Consider the following 17,951-nt stretch of genomic DNA (forward strand, 5'->3'; position numbering starts at 1 on the left):
AGGATACAAAATATTTAAGTATACAAGTACGATTCAATTTATGTTAAGAAAAGATTTAGTGAAAATGTGCTTACAATTTGTGAAAAGTTAAGTCAAGAAAGTTAAGGAAAACTGCCAAAATGAAACGAACAAATCGATTAAGCAGGGACATGAAGTAAACACACTTTATTTGCTTTAGCGGGCCACAAAAAGAAATGATGCGATAGGCCTGATCTGGATCCCAGGCCTCAGATTTGACACCCGTGATGTACCAGTTAAATCATATAATTTAGAAGACAGAGATTAAAGACATCTTTTTTTTTTTTTTATTCTTCCAGAAAATGTCCTGACTCCATAGGTTGTCTGTGCGTCTTTGTGACGTTACGCTACGCACGCTTTTCCCCGCTTCCCGATTGGCCCGCGCCGCTCCGCCTCTTCGAGTAGGTAAATCGTGGGGCGTTTGATGGGGGCGGGCCCCTCCTCAACCGGACTCTTTATATCTGGGAGCCTTCCAACAAGCCCGAGCTGGGTGCCTCTGCTTCGGCTCGGCTAGCAGTTGGTATAAATACAGGGACGGGCTCCGCCGCAATACTACCGAAAGGAAGGGGGAAATAAACCAAACCGACTAAAAACATGCCTCCGAAAACCGACGATGGCGGATGGAAGAAGTTTCTGTGGGATTCGGAGAAAGGAGAGCTGCTCGGTCGTACAGGAGGCAGTTGGTGTAAGTATGAGCCGCCTCGTGCTTCCTTGCCACCTGTTTGATTTTGCCCGTGCTGCGTTTATGCACAACCCGACCCGTTATGTCGCTGTCGATATCTTATATCACCCGCAAACGTCACTTGAAAGCCACAGAGTGCGAGAGGGGTAGAGCGCTTCAAAAATCTAACCGCTGGACGTCGAGCGGCTTTTTTTCTTTTCTTTTAACGGACTGGCCACCGTCGAAGGGTTAAAAATGCATCACAATTCAAGGTGAGTCAAGGTGATATGGCCTTGCTCCAAAGTGGAGTGAATGGAGGGAGGACTATCGATCCGTATCGGGTTCCTCCGATCAGGTGTCAGTGTAATCTTAACGGACAATACCACTGATTAACTAAGGCTTCGACCTTCTCGAGTTTCTCGTGAGGCGCCAGTGCGCATGTCCTTGCAGCGCCTCTCAATGTCACAAGTACTGTGCTGTGCAGCAGACTACACTGGGAGAGTACTGCTTGGCGTATGCAAAGAGGAGGCGAATGTCTCATGTTTGACCTTCTGGGAACGTATTTAAAAAAAAAAAAATGCTGAAGCATCACACACTGCTGTGGCTGGCTGTCAGCATATTACATGAAGGAAAACATACTTTTGCGCAGTTAATTTGCATTATTATCTGATGAATCCACAACAGCCTATCATAAATACTATTCATGGCTGTTATTTAATAAATACCACATTTATAATAATGGAAAAGTATCTCAGCACAATGCAGTTAAGTTAGGCATCACTGTAAACAGCCACAAGAAACATTGGACATGGACGACATAGGACCTTTATATCATCGCCAGAATGCATGCTTTTCCGGTTACTGTATCTTAGTGCTGCAGCTCGTTTGAGATAAGCTCACCCGAGCAGTCTTCAAAGAAGTAATATGTGATTTATTAATGGAGTCTGACTGCCATGCCCTTTTTGACATTGCTTCCTGCAGCCTAATGTCGAAGGTAGCTAGCAGCAGCATGACCTCTGGATTTACCTCATTCCGGATCCTCCGTGATAAGAATTTTTTATTTATTTTTTCACCTGCAGTACCTCATGTGACGATGACTAGGACCCACGTTCTTGCGTCAGCATAACTGTTACATGAATTCTGTTGAGACGCTAGCCACTTCTGTTGTATGTTTTTATGATTAATGCTGAGGCATGGCTGTGTTTAGGTTGCCTCTAGCGTTTGTACCGGTGAGTTTACGGTTTGCAACGAGCAGAAGAGGGTTCAATTAATTCTTCTCCAACTAGTTTGTTGCCTAAAGGGGCTGCTTTTGGATTAGAAGCATGAAAATTATTCAAATACCGAAGTTGTTTGTAAATATTGCACCAGCGTAGTATGCCATGTTTCTTTTGTTTGTTTTTTGAGGGATGGAGTGAGATTAGTCTGTTTTTTTGACCTCGCTGTGACCTTGAGGTTTTGCCGCGTGGTGACCCCGCCTTCTCTCTTCTACCCCCTCCCCTCCCCCCGCAGTCAAAATCATTGTCTTCTACATCATCTTCTACGGCTGCTTGGCTGGCATCTTCATCGGCACCATCCAGGCCATGCTTCTTACCTTGAGCAACTACAAGCCAACTTGGCAGGACAGAGTTGCACCCCCCGGTAAGTCTGTCCCGTTTGTTCAGGGATGCCGTACTTTATTTATAGAGTACAGTGGTACCTTGATGGGAAAGTGACTTGAAGGTGAGTCCTGAGAAAAAGTGGATGGCTATTCTGCCCTCCTAGCACGTGCGTTTGCGATTACTGTAAAACTAAACATAAAGCAAAGAGAATTACATTTAAACAAACCACATAATTTAATGTATTGTTGTAAAAGTGTAAACAACTGATATATGAGCAAAACAGTGCAACACGTACAGGGTGCATGACAATACTCAGGCATATACTGTAATCTTTTCACTGTAAAAAGAAAAAAGGCTAATATTACTGCATAGTAATTAAAAGTATTTTTTGTTTCATCACCAAATGTATGTAATACTGTCCTTGGTGGCCAAGGCGTGCACAACGGAGGGAGCACCACAATGTCTATTGAATTAAAGCCAAAAATGTTTCCTTTTTAACATTCTAATTATGTTTTTATGACATCTTTTTAGAGTGTAATACTATAAAGCGCTGTTTTTCTCATACTTTCTTATACTAGACCACACTTTTTGTTGTTTGGTGTGTCCTAGTCGTTTAACTAGTCGTTCAACTAGTGCTCTGAATTGTCTTACAAATGAGGGAGAAAAAAAGCAGGCTACTAATACATAGACAATTGAGCACACTAGTAGAATACATGCTCAAATAAGTGGCTAAATGCTATTAGCTGGTGTGTTGTAGCCTGCTAGATTGTCTAAAGTTGGCAACAACAATTTCAGTGCTTCTCAGTTATTTTTTTGTTACGCCCAAAGGAAGATTTTGCACCCTGCCTCCCAACTCTCTGACTATAAATATTAAATAGTTTTGTCTATAAAATTGTTGCAAGTGCACCTCTGCAGATGAGCTAATAGTGTACTCATTCTGCCCTCTCTGACAATGTGTGCCACCGCCACCTACTGTAGTGGATGTGCAATTACACTTAATTATATTATAGCAGGAAAAAAAATGTTCCTTGAGGTCACACCCCTGGCATCGCACCACGCCACCCCAGGGCCTCCCTATTTGAGAAGCACTGCATTCAGTGAATCCCCAACCACATGCAGTCTGCTATTCATGAATTGACCTGTTCATTTTTTTTCTTTGTGGAACCTATCGTCAGTTGTTAGCTTTAAATCTCACTTATTCACATCTCCTGGGCTTTTTCTGTAGTGCTCTAAGATTCCGTTAAAGTACAGTAGTGGCTAATACAGAAGTAGGAATTGGTGTCAAGGAAGTATGTTGCAGTGACACAGACGAGCATCTTTGAGACGCTAAGTTTAGTTGGGGGAAGATCCAAAGAGACTTCTTCATATGAATGTACTAGAGCTGTCAAACGAGTAAAAAAATTAATCAGATTAATCACATCTTATTTGATTCATCATGATTAATCGCTTAATTAAAAAGGCTTTTTATCAACATTCAAAATGTAAAGAGCACCTAATTTTCAACATTTGTTCCAAAAATTTTTGATCCACTGCTCACGCTCATCTTTCTCTTTTTCTAATCAGTTAATTAGTTGCATAATTTAAAATGAAAAAAAAAAAAGTTTGACTTTGACAAATATTCTGAATGTCATACGCAAACATTTATTAAATACTTTATTTTAATGAATGTAGTTATGTTTATTGCTCAAACAACCTGTGCTACATTTAACGTAACCATCCGCTGTCAAAATTTATAGTGTGATTAATCTGCGTTAATACATGATTAATGCAGTACTTTTTTGTGATTAATTAATTAGTTAACGCTTTAACTTTGACAGCCCCAGAATGTACACCTGATTATGGTGCATTTCTTTTTTTCTGCTTTTGTTTCAAATTAAAGGCATTTATTTTTAAGGGTAATGTAAAGTATCAAATGGTCTCTCCCAAATGCTGATATGTAATTAAATACTAAATGAGTTGTCTGTAACAACAAACAAAAAAACTTTGTTTCAAACTCAACTTTATTTACAGTATATGGCACTTTTCAAAATGGTGTGCTGTGCATAAAACTTTCTCAGGCTCAAATTGGTTTGTAAGCAACATCTCAGCCGAATTTTGTCAAGTAAACTGCAAATGTGTGGATTTGCTGAAATTCATAATCTCAAAATGATACATCATCAACTGAGTGAGGAGAATAATCATGTGGCTAATTAGTCGTACCTGCGTGTTTGCGCTGCAGGCCTCTCGCACACCCCGCGATCTGACAAATCCGAAGTGTCCTTTAGCCCTCAAGAAGTGGAGACCTTCCTGCCTTACACCAAGGCCTTGAGGGACTTCTTGGCCAAGTATGACGACGACAAGCAACTCAACCAGATGAAATTTGAGGATTGCGGAGGTATGTCAACAAAATGCGAAAACAAGACGAGCCAGTCCCACGTTGAACATGCGCTTGATGTCCTGTCCAGAGGAGCCAATGGGGTACAAGAACCGCGGCGATCTGGAGAGCGATTCGGGCGTCAGGAAGGCGTGCCGCTTCTCCAGGACCCTGCTGGGCCCCTGCTCCGGCCTGGAGGAGAAAGACAAGAACTTCGGTTTTGACAAAGGTCAACCCTGCATCATCGTCAAGCTCAATCGGATTGTTAACTTCCACCCTCGGGTGAGTCGAGTCTTTCTGTCAAATATTGTGTAATCCCTCACGATTGGGTCAAGCCTTGCCTCGAATAGCAAAAAAACAAAAGCAATTCATATTATTACAACTGCAGGGATTTCTGAATTAAAGTGTACACATATCTTAATGCCAAATGGGAATTTCTTCTAGATCAAGGGGTGCCCAAGCCTGGTCCTCGAGAGCCTCTATCCAGCCTGTTTTCTATATCTCCCTCCTCCAACACACTTGAATCAAATGATCAGCTCATCAGCCTGATAACGATCCTTGATAACGATCCTGATCATGAATCAGATGTGTTGGAGGAGGGAGACGTCCAAAACGGGTTGGATAGGGCCACCCGAGGACCGGACTTGGGCACTCCTGTTCTAGATCATTTAGCGCACAGCAGATTCAAACCAGTCTGGCCATGTTAAATCAGATCTTTAAATATGAACTTGCATAGGACCCATCAGGTCAAAGGCACGCCTTGTATCTGTGTCCCAGTTTTCTTTTTTCTTTTTTTTAACGTGTCTTATCTTTTTGTGTTCAGGGTCCTCTCTCAAATGAAAGCATCCCCGAAGATGCTCAACACAAAGTGCAGCCCAATATGATCCCTATCTACTGCACCAATAAGGTAGTTCAAACTCAAGACTCATCGCACTTTGTTCCTTTTGGGGTACTAGATTGCATATAATATGATTTATTTTAACATGCGTGCCATTTTCCATATTCATACCTCTCAATATGCACGCATTGTTCAAACGTGACAGCAGGATGTGAGTATGATTAGCATATTTGTGTTGGCTATTTTCATGTCTTGAATTTGTTTCAAACTGCATATCAACAGTTTTGGCTGTGTTGTTCAGCCACTGTTGATGATGTACTTTCCAGTCTGCACTCTTCCATAATTACACTTACAGTGAGTGGTACCTTGACTTGTGAGCTCAATTCGTTCTGCGACCACGCTTGTATCTCGTATCAAATTTCCACATTTACTGTAGTTGAATAGAAACGCGATTAATCTGTTACACCCTCCCAAAACAGAAAACACCTATTTGTACTGTTTTAATCAATGGAGATTGTGCTACTCCTACTGGTGGGCACATCTTGATGATGCATAATAATACTGTGATCACAGGCTGATATGAATGATACTGATTTGGTGATACAGTAATGTTAGTATATACACGAGTACAGTATTGCTAAATGTTGTGTCTGTAGGCATTTGCACCATTCAAATAGCAATACTACTGCGATATCTATGCTAGTTTCACATTCTTTGCCAGCATTAAGATTAGCGGTCTTTCATAACACAATTTTACATGGGTTGGTTAAGCAAGTTATGTAACTTTTCTGTTTCATATTTGGTTTGACAATAAACTTAAAATGGGAGTGTCAATAAACAGCTTGAAGCAAGCACACGTTGCATCATTTTTGAGCAACTGTTTGCAATGTGCTAAACTGCTCAGGGAAAGCAGAAGGGAAAGCAGAATAGACAACACAATTATGAAAAAAAAAAGATCTTTGTTGCAAGTAAAACATTTTTTAAATAGACCAAGCGAGGCTCGTAACTCCCCAAACTCATTAGTTGGGGGATTCTTAAGTGAAGGCATCACTGTATTCATTCTTACCAAAAATCTTAATCAGATTTTTTTTAAATTTCTATCATTCAGTCTCAATTCTGCCCTTGTATTTGTTTGTACTTTATTAGTCTATCCCTTTCAGCTGTGACAATCTATTTTCTTTCACTTGATGAATAAAGTACGGACTATCCACATAAAAGAATCTTCCTCGTCTGTCCTTTCCCATTGTAGAGAGAGGAAGACGCCGGCAAAATTGGCGAGATCAAGTACTACGGCATCAACGGCGGCTTCCCGCTGCAGTACTACCCCTACTACGGCAAGTTGCTTCACCCCCACTACCTGCAGCCGCTGGTGGCGCTGCACTTCACCAACCTGACCAGGAACGAAGAGCTGCGCATCGAGTGCAAAATTTACGGCGACAACATATCTTACAGTGACAAGGACCGCTACCAGGGACGCTTTGACATCAAGTTCACCGTCAAGGGTTTATGACCGCCACCGGAACAGTAGAGCACTTTCCCGTCGACACCCCTCCCTCTCCTCCCCTCCCCTCCCCTCCTCAACTTTCTGACATGAAGTAGTCGGGGGCTAAGTCAATCGCACTTGCTTCCGGTTAGCGTTATGGCACAATTTTAGTGGGGAAAAGTAGCTGTTAGACCACGCAAGCGTATTTATTCTGCTGTAAGTGACATTTTCCCACAAGCGATTTGGGGCCATTGTTCATTCACCAGTGTACAAGTGGACCACCATCCGTTCCATCCCCCTCCCACCCTGACCATCTTCATCCTCATCCTTGTCATATCACACTGCCTAGGTACCTCGCTTTTCCTTCATTTTTCCAGCGTGATGTTCCACGGCCCTTAGTGATTGATTGGCTCGGACCACTCTTCTGATCTTAAATGAAAAAGGCTGCACTCCAGGAAACTTCTTTCCTCCTTCCTCTTTTTTCTGTTGTCTTTTATCTTTGATCATCGGGGGCCTTGTTTTACTTCTTTTTATGCTTAAATCACTTAAAAGTGTGAAGGAGTTTTATTAAATGCCTTTTTAATTGATTTTTTTTTGTGTGTGTGCTTTCCAGCCCGTGGGTTAGACACGGTGCTGATTCTGCTTTATGTTCTTTTCCTCTGGACTCCATCGCAATATCGTGACGCGTGTCCTCTGAATGTTTTTAGCCATCAAACATGGTGGATGAATTGTATATTTATACAGTTGTACATTTTGTTTCTGTGCAAAAATATTGTTAATGTATACATGCAATACCAAAGTGATGATCTGTAAAAGGGTCAACATTTGTTTGCCTTGCAACCTTTTAGTGGCTCACACTTGAAACGTGAGGGGCGTTGGGGCGATGAATGTAGGCGGAACCAGGGCGCTTAAATCTTACAATGTTCATGCATATCAGATTAAAAAAGAAAAAGTGTTGAAAAGAACCTCAATAAGCTCTTGTGGCTTTTCGATGATGAACCATGTTGGCAATTTCGTGTAAGATCACATGTGAAACACTTGAACTTGTACAACCTACCGTCATTTCATGCACCCTTTGCCATTTAATCTAAGATAGAAACTAATAAAATCCTAATACTCCTTCCTCTTGTGCTTTGACTTATATGTTATACTGTTTACCACGCTTAACTGCACCTGAGAGAAGCACGTCTACAGTGTTGACGCATTCAAGCTCATACTAAATTGGGAGTTGCCACCATTTTAACCCCTTCAGACCCATAGATGGTTGCAGTGGACGTTCGTGTGTCTAAACCAATAAAACGCATAATTTGGATGATGTCAACACTTCGGGTTCATGATTGGATCTTAACTAACCAATCACCACTTCTGGTTGATGATTGGATCTTAACTAACCAATCACAAGTTGTTTTGCGTGATGTTGATGTTAAAAATGTTGCCTATAAAATTGGTAAGTTTACATTACAACACGTTACAGCCATATTATCCTGGTGTCCACTATAACAACTAAAAACATGATATAACCCCAAAACAAAATTTCCATTATGTTCTTATGTGGGGAAAAGAGTTAAAATCAGCACACATACAACAATTTATTTTGTCCAGCAGAAAAAATGCGGGTCTGAAGGGGCTATACGAGCCTCTGATTAACCCCAAATAAGGTTCAGCTGTCCGGGTAGGTGCTAACATTGGTTGCTATTTCAAACTGTTCACATTTCCCACCACCTGACTAAGGCCCCAATTCCAGCTGAAGAAAAACTGCTGCAAAATTCATTGTCATTGCCGTGCTTCACTAATCTGTCGCTATGGTGCAGTTTTTGTAGCAAAATAACTTTCGGGATGTCTGGCCAAAAAGTTAAACCTAGTTTTCGTCGTTCATTGACACAAAGTCTTCCGTGTGATAAAATGGATTAAATTGTGCATCAAAAAATGGCAACAGAGACATGATGCATCTGCATAATCAACAAATATTAGGACATGCATTTTGTTTTCCATTGAGGTTCTGCATCCATTTGACCGCAAGAGGGCAGCAGTATTACATGAATAACAAACCACCTTGGCAGCTACAGTTCTGCGTTTAAAAACACTTGCTTCATCACAGCATTGGAGGCGCCAAAGTTGACCATTTATTTTATACTTCTTGCATTACTTTTTCAAGAAAAACAGGTAATAAGCCATCATATAGGCCTAATTTGAGTCATCCAGCTCAACCATCAAATCTTTATGAGATATTTTGTCAGATAATTTTGCGGTTACAGATACCGGAGAAACATTTATTTAAAAACTATTGCTGAATAAATCATTTACAGTTAAATAACAGAAAGTTAAATTTCATTACAATACTATTGTAATTTTAGTAGTAGTAAACAGCAACAATGTTGCAACTAATGTTTTTTTATTTTTATTATTATTCAAGCGTACATGCTAGCTGTGCTATGCTAACTGGTCAAGACCAGGCTTACCTATGGAATAAAAAAGAAAAAAACACCTCATAAATTATTATTATTATTATTAATGAATGGATCTCTTCGAGTGACATGTCATTACGGCTGAAAATGTGAAAACGTGAAAATTAGAAGAGAGGACTTATTTTAGGTCTTCACGTTGTCACAGCAATTTGCAGGTGGATGAATTTCTGCTGAGTCATGTAGCTCACTTCTTTTCCCCTTTCCTCTAGATGGCTAAAACTGTTTTATTAACAGGTTTGCAAGTACAACTTCAGAGCATAATCACTTACTAATATTTATAACAGTGGTGTCAAAGTCCAGTCCTTGATGGCCTGAGTCCTGTATATTTGAGAGGTTTCCCACCCAACACAGCTGATACATATTTAAGGTCATCAAGCAAGCTCTGCAGGAGCCTGATAATGATCCTGATCAATGAATCAGGTGTGTTGGAGTAGATAAACCTCTAAAACATGCAGGACTCAGGCCCTCGAGGGCCGGATCTTGACACATGTGGTTTAAAATATGGCTGTTATAGCCTATAAGACAATATAAGACAATAACAACGATATCACATAACAAAACCATATAAGAGATGTCAACTTATTTCATCTGTTGTTTTTGATATATAAAATTGGCATCAAAAGGGAGGGACAAGTGGAAAAATTTTAGAGGGTGCCATAAATATAAAACAATCAAATGTAAAAACCTGTACATTTTCGTTCAAGGACCCCCTGCAATATGTATCATACAGTGATTGGAGTCTATTTCAAGCAAACTGAATCATTTCATTACTTAGGGCAGGAGTCCTGCAGGTTTTGGATGTTTTACTTCTCCAACACATCTGATATATGATCAGCTCATCAGCAAGCTCTGCGTAAGCCTGATAACGATCCTGTTGATTGGAATCAGCTTGTGTTGGAAGAGGGAAACCTCCAAAACCTGCCCAAAGTTTGCCCATCCCTGACTTAGGCTAAGCAAGTCATACATATAGTCAGACAATTTAGTACAGTAACAAAAGTAAACTCCTTATACACACATATGCCACTTTGCACTTGAGAATTCAAGAAATTGACTGATATTTATAAAAGCACACATTTTAAATAAAGCCTTGAAATCTTCAAAATGGGCAAACATGTTATCTCTTTTTTTTCTCCACTCCATAAGTGTGCTGCTGAGACTAATGATGCTGCTGCCATGAAATACTGCTAACATCGATGTTGAATGCACAAGAGGCTGGTGATGATCATCAGCATCACAAAGGGGGTCGACATGTTCCAACCCATCCTCCTCCTGCGGGAACAACAGGTGACACCAGAGTATATAAATGTGATGTGAAGTGTGATGCATCCCTTTTGCGGTAAATAATGACTCGTTGTGGGCATGTACATTCGGTCGAACATAGCAAATCACCAGAGGTGACAGAAGTACCGATACTTACACAGTACTTAAGTGGAAGTGTAAATACAAAGTAAAAAAATAATAATAATAAAAATTAAAAAGCACTGATGTTTTAAAATAATTAAAAATAAATAAAAAAGACCCTGACATTTCATTGTACACTGCAATTTCAAAAAATATTCAAATTCTAATGTACAAAAGTAAAAAGGCTATTTTTCTGTCATCATGGACATAAAAAAGTCTACACACCCCTGTTTAAATGCCAGTTTTTGTTTGTTTGTTTTTATTTATTTTTTAAATTACACCATGGCACGGGCGTTTCTAGCCCATTTTGGGGGGGTGTTTGAACACCCCTAAATTGAATCCCAGCCCCCCTACTATTTAAGCGATTATTTGTTTATTTTTTATGCACTTTGTCCTTTTTAACCCATCCATCACCAAGCTAAAAGTGTATTAACATACAATACTTTGTTGGAAAATAATATTGCCCCTGATCTCACCTAAAAAAAATCATTTGTTCAGTCCCACCTCTCCCCACATCTATCTGTCTATCTATCTATCTATCTATCTATCTATCTATCTATCTATCTATCTATCTATCTATCTATCTATCTATCTATCTATCTATCTATCTATCTATCTATCTATCTATCTATGAATGATACATACAGGTATCTCACGTTTGTTCTCTGACCTCAGAGGTTTATGAAGTCGGAAGGGGAGGGTGTAAGGATCCACACTCAGATTAGCTCAAGCTGCCGAAGGTTTGTCCCACAGCTGAGTCATTTCAGCCTACACACACAGTAAGAGGCTTTGTGCAGACTGGAAGGGATATAAATAAATAGGCGGCTTTGACAAAAGTCACTACTGTTGATTTCATTGTTGTGTATTGATGTTGATTCTGACCAAAACTATGAAAGCTGTATGATGATAGTCCTTAAATAAGAATTTGTGAATAATGGTGAGTTTGTTCAAATAGGACAAAATAGATGAGTCTAATAAATGCAAAACTCAGTTTATCATTAAAAACAACAACAAAAGCATCTTATTTTCATCCTTTGTGGTAAAAAGAAAAAAGTGGGTCGACCTATTCTAGAACATTCAGTGTGATGCAGTTTGGCTTCTGCTTGTGATCATTTTTCTCTTTGAGGCTCCTCCCTCTACCACCTGCCTCCTCCCCACAACCTTGGCTTGGAAGTGACCAGAGAACGTGAACATAGAGTCTCATCAACAGCAAGACAAGATCTCTACAATTTGCAAGTGGTTTTTTTTTTCAAAGTTTTGTTTGTTTTTGCTTTCTTCACACACACACACATATATATATAACAACATCCTCATAGTTGGTGTGACTGCTTCCATTCAGAACTGAGAGCAAACATGGAAATTACTGCAGCGTGCACGATGAGCCTTCATAGTCATCGCTAAAATAAAGGTAAATGCATGCATGTTTTTGTATGGTCACTTGCAAATGTTTGATCAAAAATCTGAATAACTTTTAAGTAATGTACAGGGCTACAAATTCTAATTTTAGATCCTTAATCTGGGCAAGGAGGATTTGAGTGAAGCTCCCAAGACTCAACCTGAACATTCTTTCTTTTGGAAAGATTGTTCGCTTACTGTATCTAAAGCAACTTGCAAAAAAAAAAAATACCATTCACTTCCCTTATCTCAAAGCTGCTTTTTTTGTAGAGATAGAATTACATTTTTTCTCCATTAGTTTGTCGCATTTCTTGAAACAGAAATGGCATTCTCAAAATAACATGGACAAATCCCATCCCCAAACCACCTTGCAATCGTTCACATCACAATGTCATTTCTCATTGGTTTCATTAGATTGCAAATGCATTCATGTCGAAAGTAGCCTACAGTTTTACCACAATGAGCCCGCATTTCACATTATTTTCCAAATCTTGCTGATCTAAACTGACGAGTCGATTCTCAGCCTAATGGTTGTTCTCTCCATAACGTCAGCATGATGTCATTGTGTCGATCATCATGTGCCAAATATCAGCTTGTTGAAGAGTCATCAGTTAATCGACTTTGACTCAATTTTCACTACAATAAACATAAATGGGCTTTAAAAAAATCTTTAGTCAACCCCTATTTTGTATACATTTCTTAATTGTGTCACAAATGTGACCATTTATCTACAGTATCTAAAGGAAGTTCATGTATCTGTTGGTGTCACGTTTTGCCTTCAAAACTCCTCGAACCACGGAATAGGCCTTTCTTAGTCATGCTGTCTTCATGACCTGTTCTTCTTGCAACTCACATGTGCACGCGTGGTGGCCTCCTTTCTTGTAAGTTGTAACTGTGTGCGTTGCTCTGAAGGAGTCAAATTCATCTTCAAACATTGCAGTCTTATGACAAGGTCCGAGTTATGATGGGATAGAGAATTTTGGGGCCTTTTTCTTTTTCCCTTGTAAAAATGAGTCCAGGTGATTGGGGCAATTCTTAATATAATGCATAGGCACATCTATATATCAAAACTGTTATTATAAATGACAACAAGAGATGAATAAATAGATACATAAATTAATAAATAGAAATAAATAAATACTTTCAGCCTATCAGAGAAACGTTTGGACTGACCATTCTAGATAGTTCTTTGGACCAATGCCCCAATTCCACAAAATGCTTAACTCTCAGCACACGACGAAACACAATACAATAAATAAATCACATGAAAGAAAGTCAATGTGACTTTATTTATTTATTTATTTTCCCTTTTGTCCAGACTGACGGACACCTACAATCAAAACCACTATAAAGGTAAGTATCACTAAGGCAAAGATCATAAGGAAAGCAATAACAACAAGTGCAGTAGTAGCGACACACTATGCAAAAAACAAACAAAAAACAGACCCTTATCATCATCACGTGCAATTAATTTGTTGTCTCTTGCAAGGCTGGCTCAAATGATGCACTCCGGAAGGAGCAGAATCAGCCCTGTGGAGTTCAGTATGAGCTACTGTAAAGCAAAAAACATGAAGAAGAGGTGAGCTGTGTAACCATGGAACCAGAACAATCATTCATTGTGAAGTTTTGGCATCTAAAATTAAATTTGGCTTTGAAGAACATTTTGGACAGAAACAAGCAAATTGAATTTTAAATACTGTGTCTCTTTGGAGGACCGGCTTAAGTTCGGAACTATATAAGGTCTAGTCTTTCAAAGCTAGTTCTAATTCTATTCTATGTTTCCAAAATGGTGTCAAGAGTCAAGACCTATTTTAATGATTATATCATGGAAACATCACACAACCAAATAGTGACATTACATACAGTAATAAATGGTATGTGTTGTCCTTATAGTCATTTGCAGTGGCCTTTGGCTGAACAGAACATGAACAACTGCAACAACAATGACGGGTAAGATGACACTACAGTATTACGCAGCCACATCCATCCATCCATCGATCCATCCATACTGGGAGTGTAACTGTGCTGTTACAGTGCCCTCCTGAGGACACCTGAGCTATTGTATAAACACTACAATTTCATTGTGCAGCTGTTTAACTCATTCACTGCCATTGACGGCTTTAGACGCCAACAATTCATTTTAATTAATTCTATTAGTTTTGTTTACAAGAGAATGAAAACCTAGATTTTTTTTAAATTGTTCATTTAGAACAGATATCAAATTTGTGATTAATCATGAGTTAACTATTGAAGTTCTGTGATTAATAACAATTTGAAAAATGTAATCGCTTGATGCCCCTAATTTAAAAAAAAAAAAAGATTATTAAAAATTAGGGGTGGCAGACGATTAGAATTCTTAATTGTAATTAATCGCATGACTTCAATAGTTAACTCACGATTGATCAAAAATTTTATATCTGTTCTAAATGTACAATAAACATTTTTTCTAGGTTTTCATACTCTTGTTAACAAAAGTGGGAAAAAATGTGAAACTAATAGAAATAGTTCAATTGAATTTTTGACGTCTATAGCCGTCAATGGCAGTGAGTATTGAGCATCTTGTTATTCAGCAAAAAAGATGAGAAGAAAGAAGAACCCAAAAAAGAGAAGAAAGACGAGAAGGCAGAACCTAAGAAAGACGACAAAAAAGACGACAAGAAAGACGACAAGAAAAATGACAAGAAAGATGACAAGAAAGATGACAAGAAAGACGACAAAAAGGAAGAACCGTAAGTTTCACATTAAGTTCTTATATGAAATAGAATGATACTGGTTTTGAATTACATTAGTTCAAAATAAAATACATTTGGCTCACTAAAGCGATGTTTTATCAGGAGCTACATTTACTTCATATTTAGCATCGTATTCAAACGAAAAGACAATTGTTCCATGAACTGAATGAGATTATACTCACTTGCCAAGACCTATTTTTATTTAAACTAACACAGCTTTTTGTGTGTGTGTGTTGTTGTTGTAATCAAATATCTTGAATAAAATCAAATGTAAGATCAACATTTTCAAAAGTTCTTATAAAAGATCCAATGTGTAGTCCTTAGCGCCATCTGGTGGTCAGAAAATAGCATTAGAAGCACACAGGACCACACACACACTATGGTGGCTCAGAGAGACCACATTTCACAAGCCTCCCACCAGTTCTTATTTTGCGTGAGCAAACGAGCATCTCGGCGAGCTGCGGAGACTTGGCAGCCATTGTGAAGCCCGGTGAGCGCTGCCAAGATACAGAGCGAGCCCGGAATTAGCCCGAGCATGTAACAAGAGCGGCTAGCGGGAGTTAGTCGGAGCCATAGGCTGGAGTGGCTAACAAGTGCGGCTAGCAGCAGGAGCTAGTAAAAAAAATAAAGCTTGTAAAAGCTTGTGGGAGCAAAGCAGAAAGTAAAAAGCGACGGGCCTGAATCACGGGAGTTAGTCATTGGGTCCGACACTCGATGCAAGCGCTACCCGAGCTAACTACATTCACAAAGTTGTCCTTTGGGCATCCATAGCAGGAAGATGGCGGCGAAACATTGCAGATCTCGTAAGGTGAGACTACAGCCATGTAATATAATTAGTGATTAGTAGACCTACGATTATATACTAAAAAACAAAAACAAAAAAAACATTTATGCGATACAACATATTTTTTTTTTGCACATTACTGACATAACAGTGTCTTTTTTTTTTTAAATGTATAAATTATTAGTTCACCACTAGATGGCGCTAGGGATCACTGAATGTCCCTTGAAATAATTGATTGTAACTGTCTTGTTCAGAAAAGAGGTGTGGATCATGGACCCTGCCACAGATACATACTACTACTGGTTAACAACCATATCCATCCCTGTCTTCTACAATATGATGCTGCTGATTGCCAGGTGTGGACATTTGTGTTTTCAGTGTTGAATTTTGTAATTTCAGGACATTTTGAAGGTAGTTTTGAATGTTGGTGCATTACAGGGCTTGCTTCAATGAGCTGCAGAACAGAAACTCAACATTGTGGCTGACGTTGGACTACACCTCGGATGCCCTCTACCTCGCGGACACTTTTGTGAGGACCAGAACGGGTTGGTGACCTTTGCTGATCGTCTGCAGTTTACCAAAAAAACTTCATTTGACAATAATCACGTTGATGTTGCTCATAGGATTCCTGGAGCAAGGACTGCTTGTACGAGATGAAAAGGTTCTGAGAAAAAAGTACATGAAGACGCGCCAGTTTCGACTGGACCTCATATCCATGATCCCCACTGATATTGTCTTCCTCAAAATTGGAATGAACCATCCCGAGTTGAGGTTCAATCGCCTCTTTAGGTCGGCTCGACTTTTTGAATTCTTCGACCGAACGGAGACTCGCACCAATTTCCCAAACATCTTCCGGATCGGTAATCTTGTACTTTACATCATCATCATCATCCACTGGAACGCTTGCATCTATTTTGCGATCTCTAAGGTTCTGGGCTTTGGCTCAGACACGTGGGTTTATCCAGCAACAAAGAATGCAGAATTTCTATGCCTCACCAGGCAGTACATATACTGCTTCTATTGGTCCACACTGACCCTGACCACTATCGGGGAGACGCCACCACCAGTCCGTGATATCGAGTACTTCTTCGTCGTGGCCGACTTCCTCACTGGAGTTTTAATCTTTGCTACAATCGTAGGCAATGTTGGTGCCATGATATCCAACATGAGCGCCGCCCGAGTAGAGTTCCAGGCCAAGATAGACTCCATCAAGCAGTACATGCAGTTCCGAAAGGTTTCTAAAGACCTCGAGGCTCGAGTGGTCAAGTGGTTCGATTACTTGTGGACGGAGGAGAAAACGTGTGACGAAAAGCAGGTGCTCAAGAACCTTCCGGATAAGCTCAAAGCCGAGATCGCCATCAACGTTCATCTGGAAACCTTGAGTAAAGTGCGAATTTTTCAAGATTGCGAGGCGGGTTTGCTTGTGGAGTTGGTCCTCAAACTGCAAGCCCAAGTCTTTAGTCCTGGTGACTACATCTGTAAGAAGGGTGACATCGGGAGGGAAATGTACATCATCAAGGAAGGGAAGTTAGCGGTGGTGGCAGATGATGGGGTCACACAGTTTGTGGTTCTCAGTGATGGAGCCTACTTTGGAGAAATCAGCATTTTGGGCATCAAGGGGAGTAAGGCGGGGAATCGAAGAACGGCCAACATCCGAAGCGTGGGTTACTCCGACCTGTTTGCGTTATCCAAGGGTGACCTGATGGAGGCGCTCACGGAGTATCCTGATGCGAAGAATGCACTGGAAGAGAAGGGGCGGGCCATCTTGATGAAAGACAACCTCATTGACGAGTCGCTTGTCACAGCTGCAGACGCCAAAGACTTCGAAACAAAAGTGGACGCGGTGGAGGCGAGCCTGGAAATCATGGCGGTCAAGCTGAGGAAGCTAACGGAACATCATGAATCATCCCAGCGCAAGCTCAAACAACGACTCAGTAATTTGACAAACCAGGTCCGAACCATCAAAGTAGATGATGAATAGCGTGGCTACTTTCGTTTAGCAACTTCTCTCCACACAGACAAATGGCTCATGTTCACAATAAAGAATATACAATCTTAATATGCAACTTCATGACGCTTGTTCTTTAAAGGGGAATTCTACCCCAGAATTTTCTTTGCAATAATTGTTCTAGTAACACAGTATTCTGGTTAATATTGCATTAAGCATCAAAATGTTTTCAATCCATCTCAGGGGATGGCCATTTTGCCACTTGTTGTCGACTG

General features: G+C 40.0%; 2 protein-coding genes across 3 annotated transcripts; both read left to right on the plus strand.

Annotated features, from left to right (window-relative positions):
* Positions 1-461: 461 nt before the first annotated feature.
* atp1b1b (ATPase Na+/K+ transporting subunit beta 1b) lies at positions 462-8,073 on the plus strand. Its single transcript, XM_077584723.1, has 6 exons — positions 462-703; positions 2,189-2,317; positions 4,496-4,651; positions 4,722-4,912; positions 5,454-5,537; positions 6,718-8,073. The coding sequence occupies exons 1-6, from the start codon at positions 613-615 to the stop codon at positions 6,976-6,978; spliced, it is 912 nt and encodes a 303-aa protein (XP_077440849.1). The 5' UTR covers positions 462-612; the 3' UTR covers positions 6,979-8,073.
* Positions 8,074-11,962: 3,889 nt separating this feature from the next.
* Positions 11,963-17,787, plus strand: LOC144038570 (cyclic nucleotide-gated channel alpha-3-like). Of its 2 annotated transcripts, XM_077551149.1 has the most exons (8): positions 11,963-12,225; positions 13,531-13,565; positions 13,702-13,791; positions 14,106-14,162; positions 14,783-14,941; positions 15,983-16,084; positions 16,167-16,273; positions 16,352-17,787. In XM_077551149.1, exons 3-8 carry the CDS (start codon positions 13,712-13,714, stop codon positions 17,707-17,709), a joined length of 1,863 nt encoding a protein of 620 aa, XP_077407275.1. In that variant the 5' UTR covers positions 11,963-12,225; positions 13,531-13,565; positions 13,702-13,711; the 3' UTR covers positions 17,710-17,787. The 2 variants fall into 2 exon arrangements, with proteins under 2 accessions (XP_077407275.1, XP_077407282.1); XM_077551156.1 differs by lacking the exons at positions 11,963-12,225; positions 13,531-13,565; positions 13,702-13,791; positions 14,106-14,162; positions 14,783-14,941 and adding an exon at positions 14,995-15,752.
* Positions 17,788-17,951: the final 164 nt, after the last annotated feature.

This window comes from Vanacampus margaritifer, chromosome 1, assembly GCF_051991255.1.
Source record: "Vanacampus margaritifer isolate UIUO_Vmar chromosome 1, RoL_Vmar_1.0, whole genome shotgun sequence".
In the NCBI taxonomy this organism is placed as follows: Eukaryota; Metazoa; Chordata; class Actinopteri; order Syngnathiformes; family Syngnathidae; genus Vanacampus; species Vanacampus margaritifer.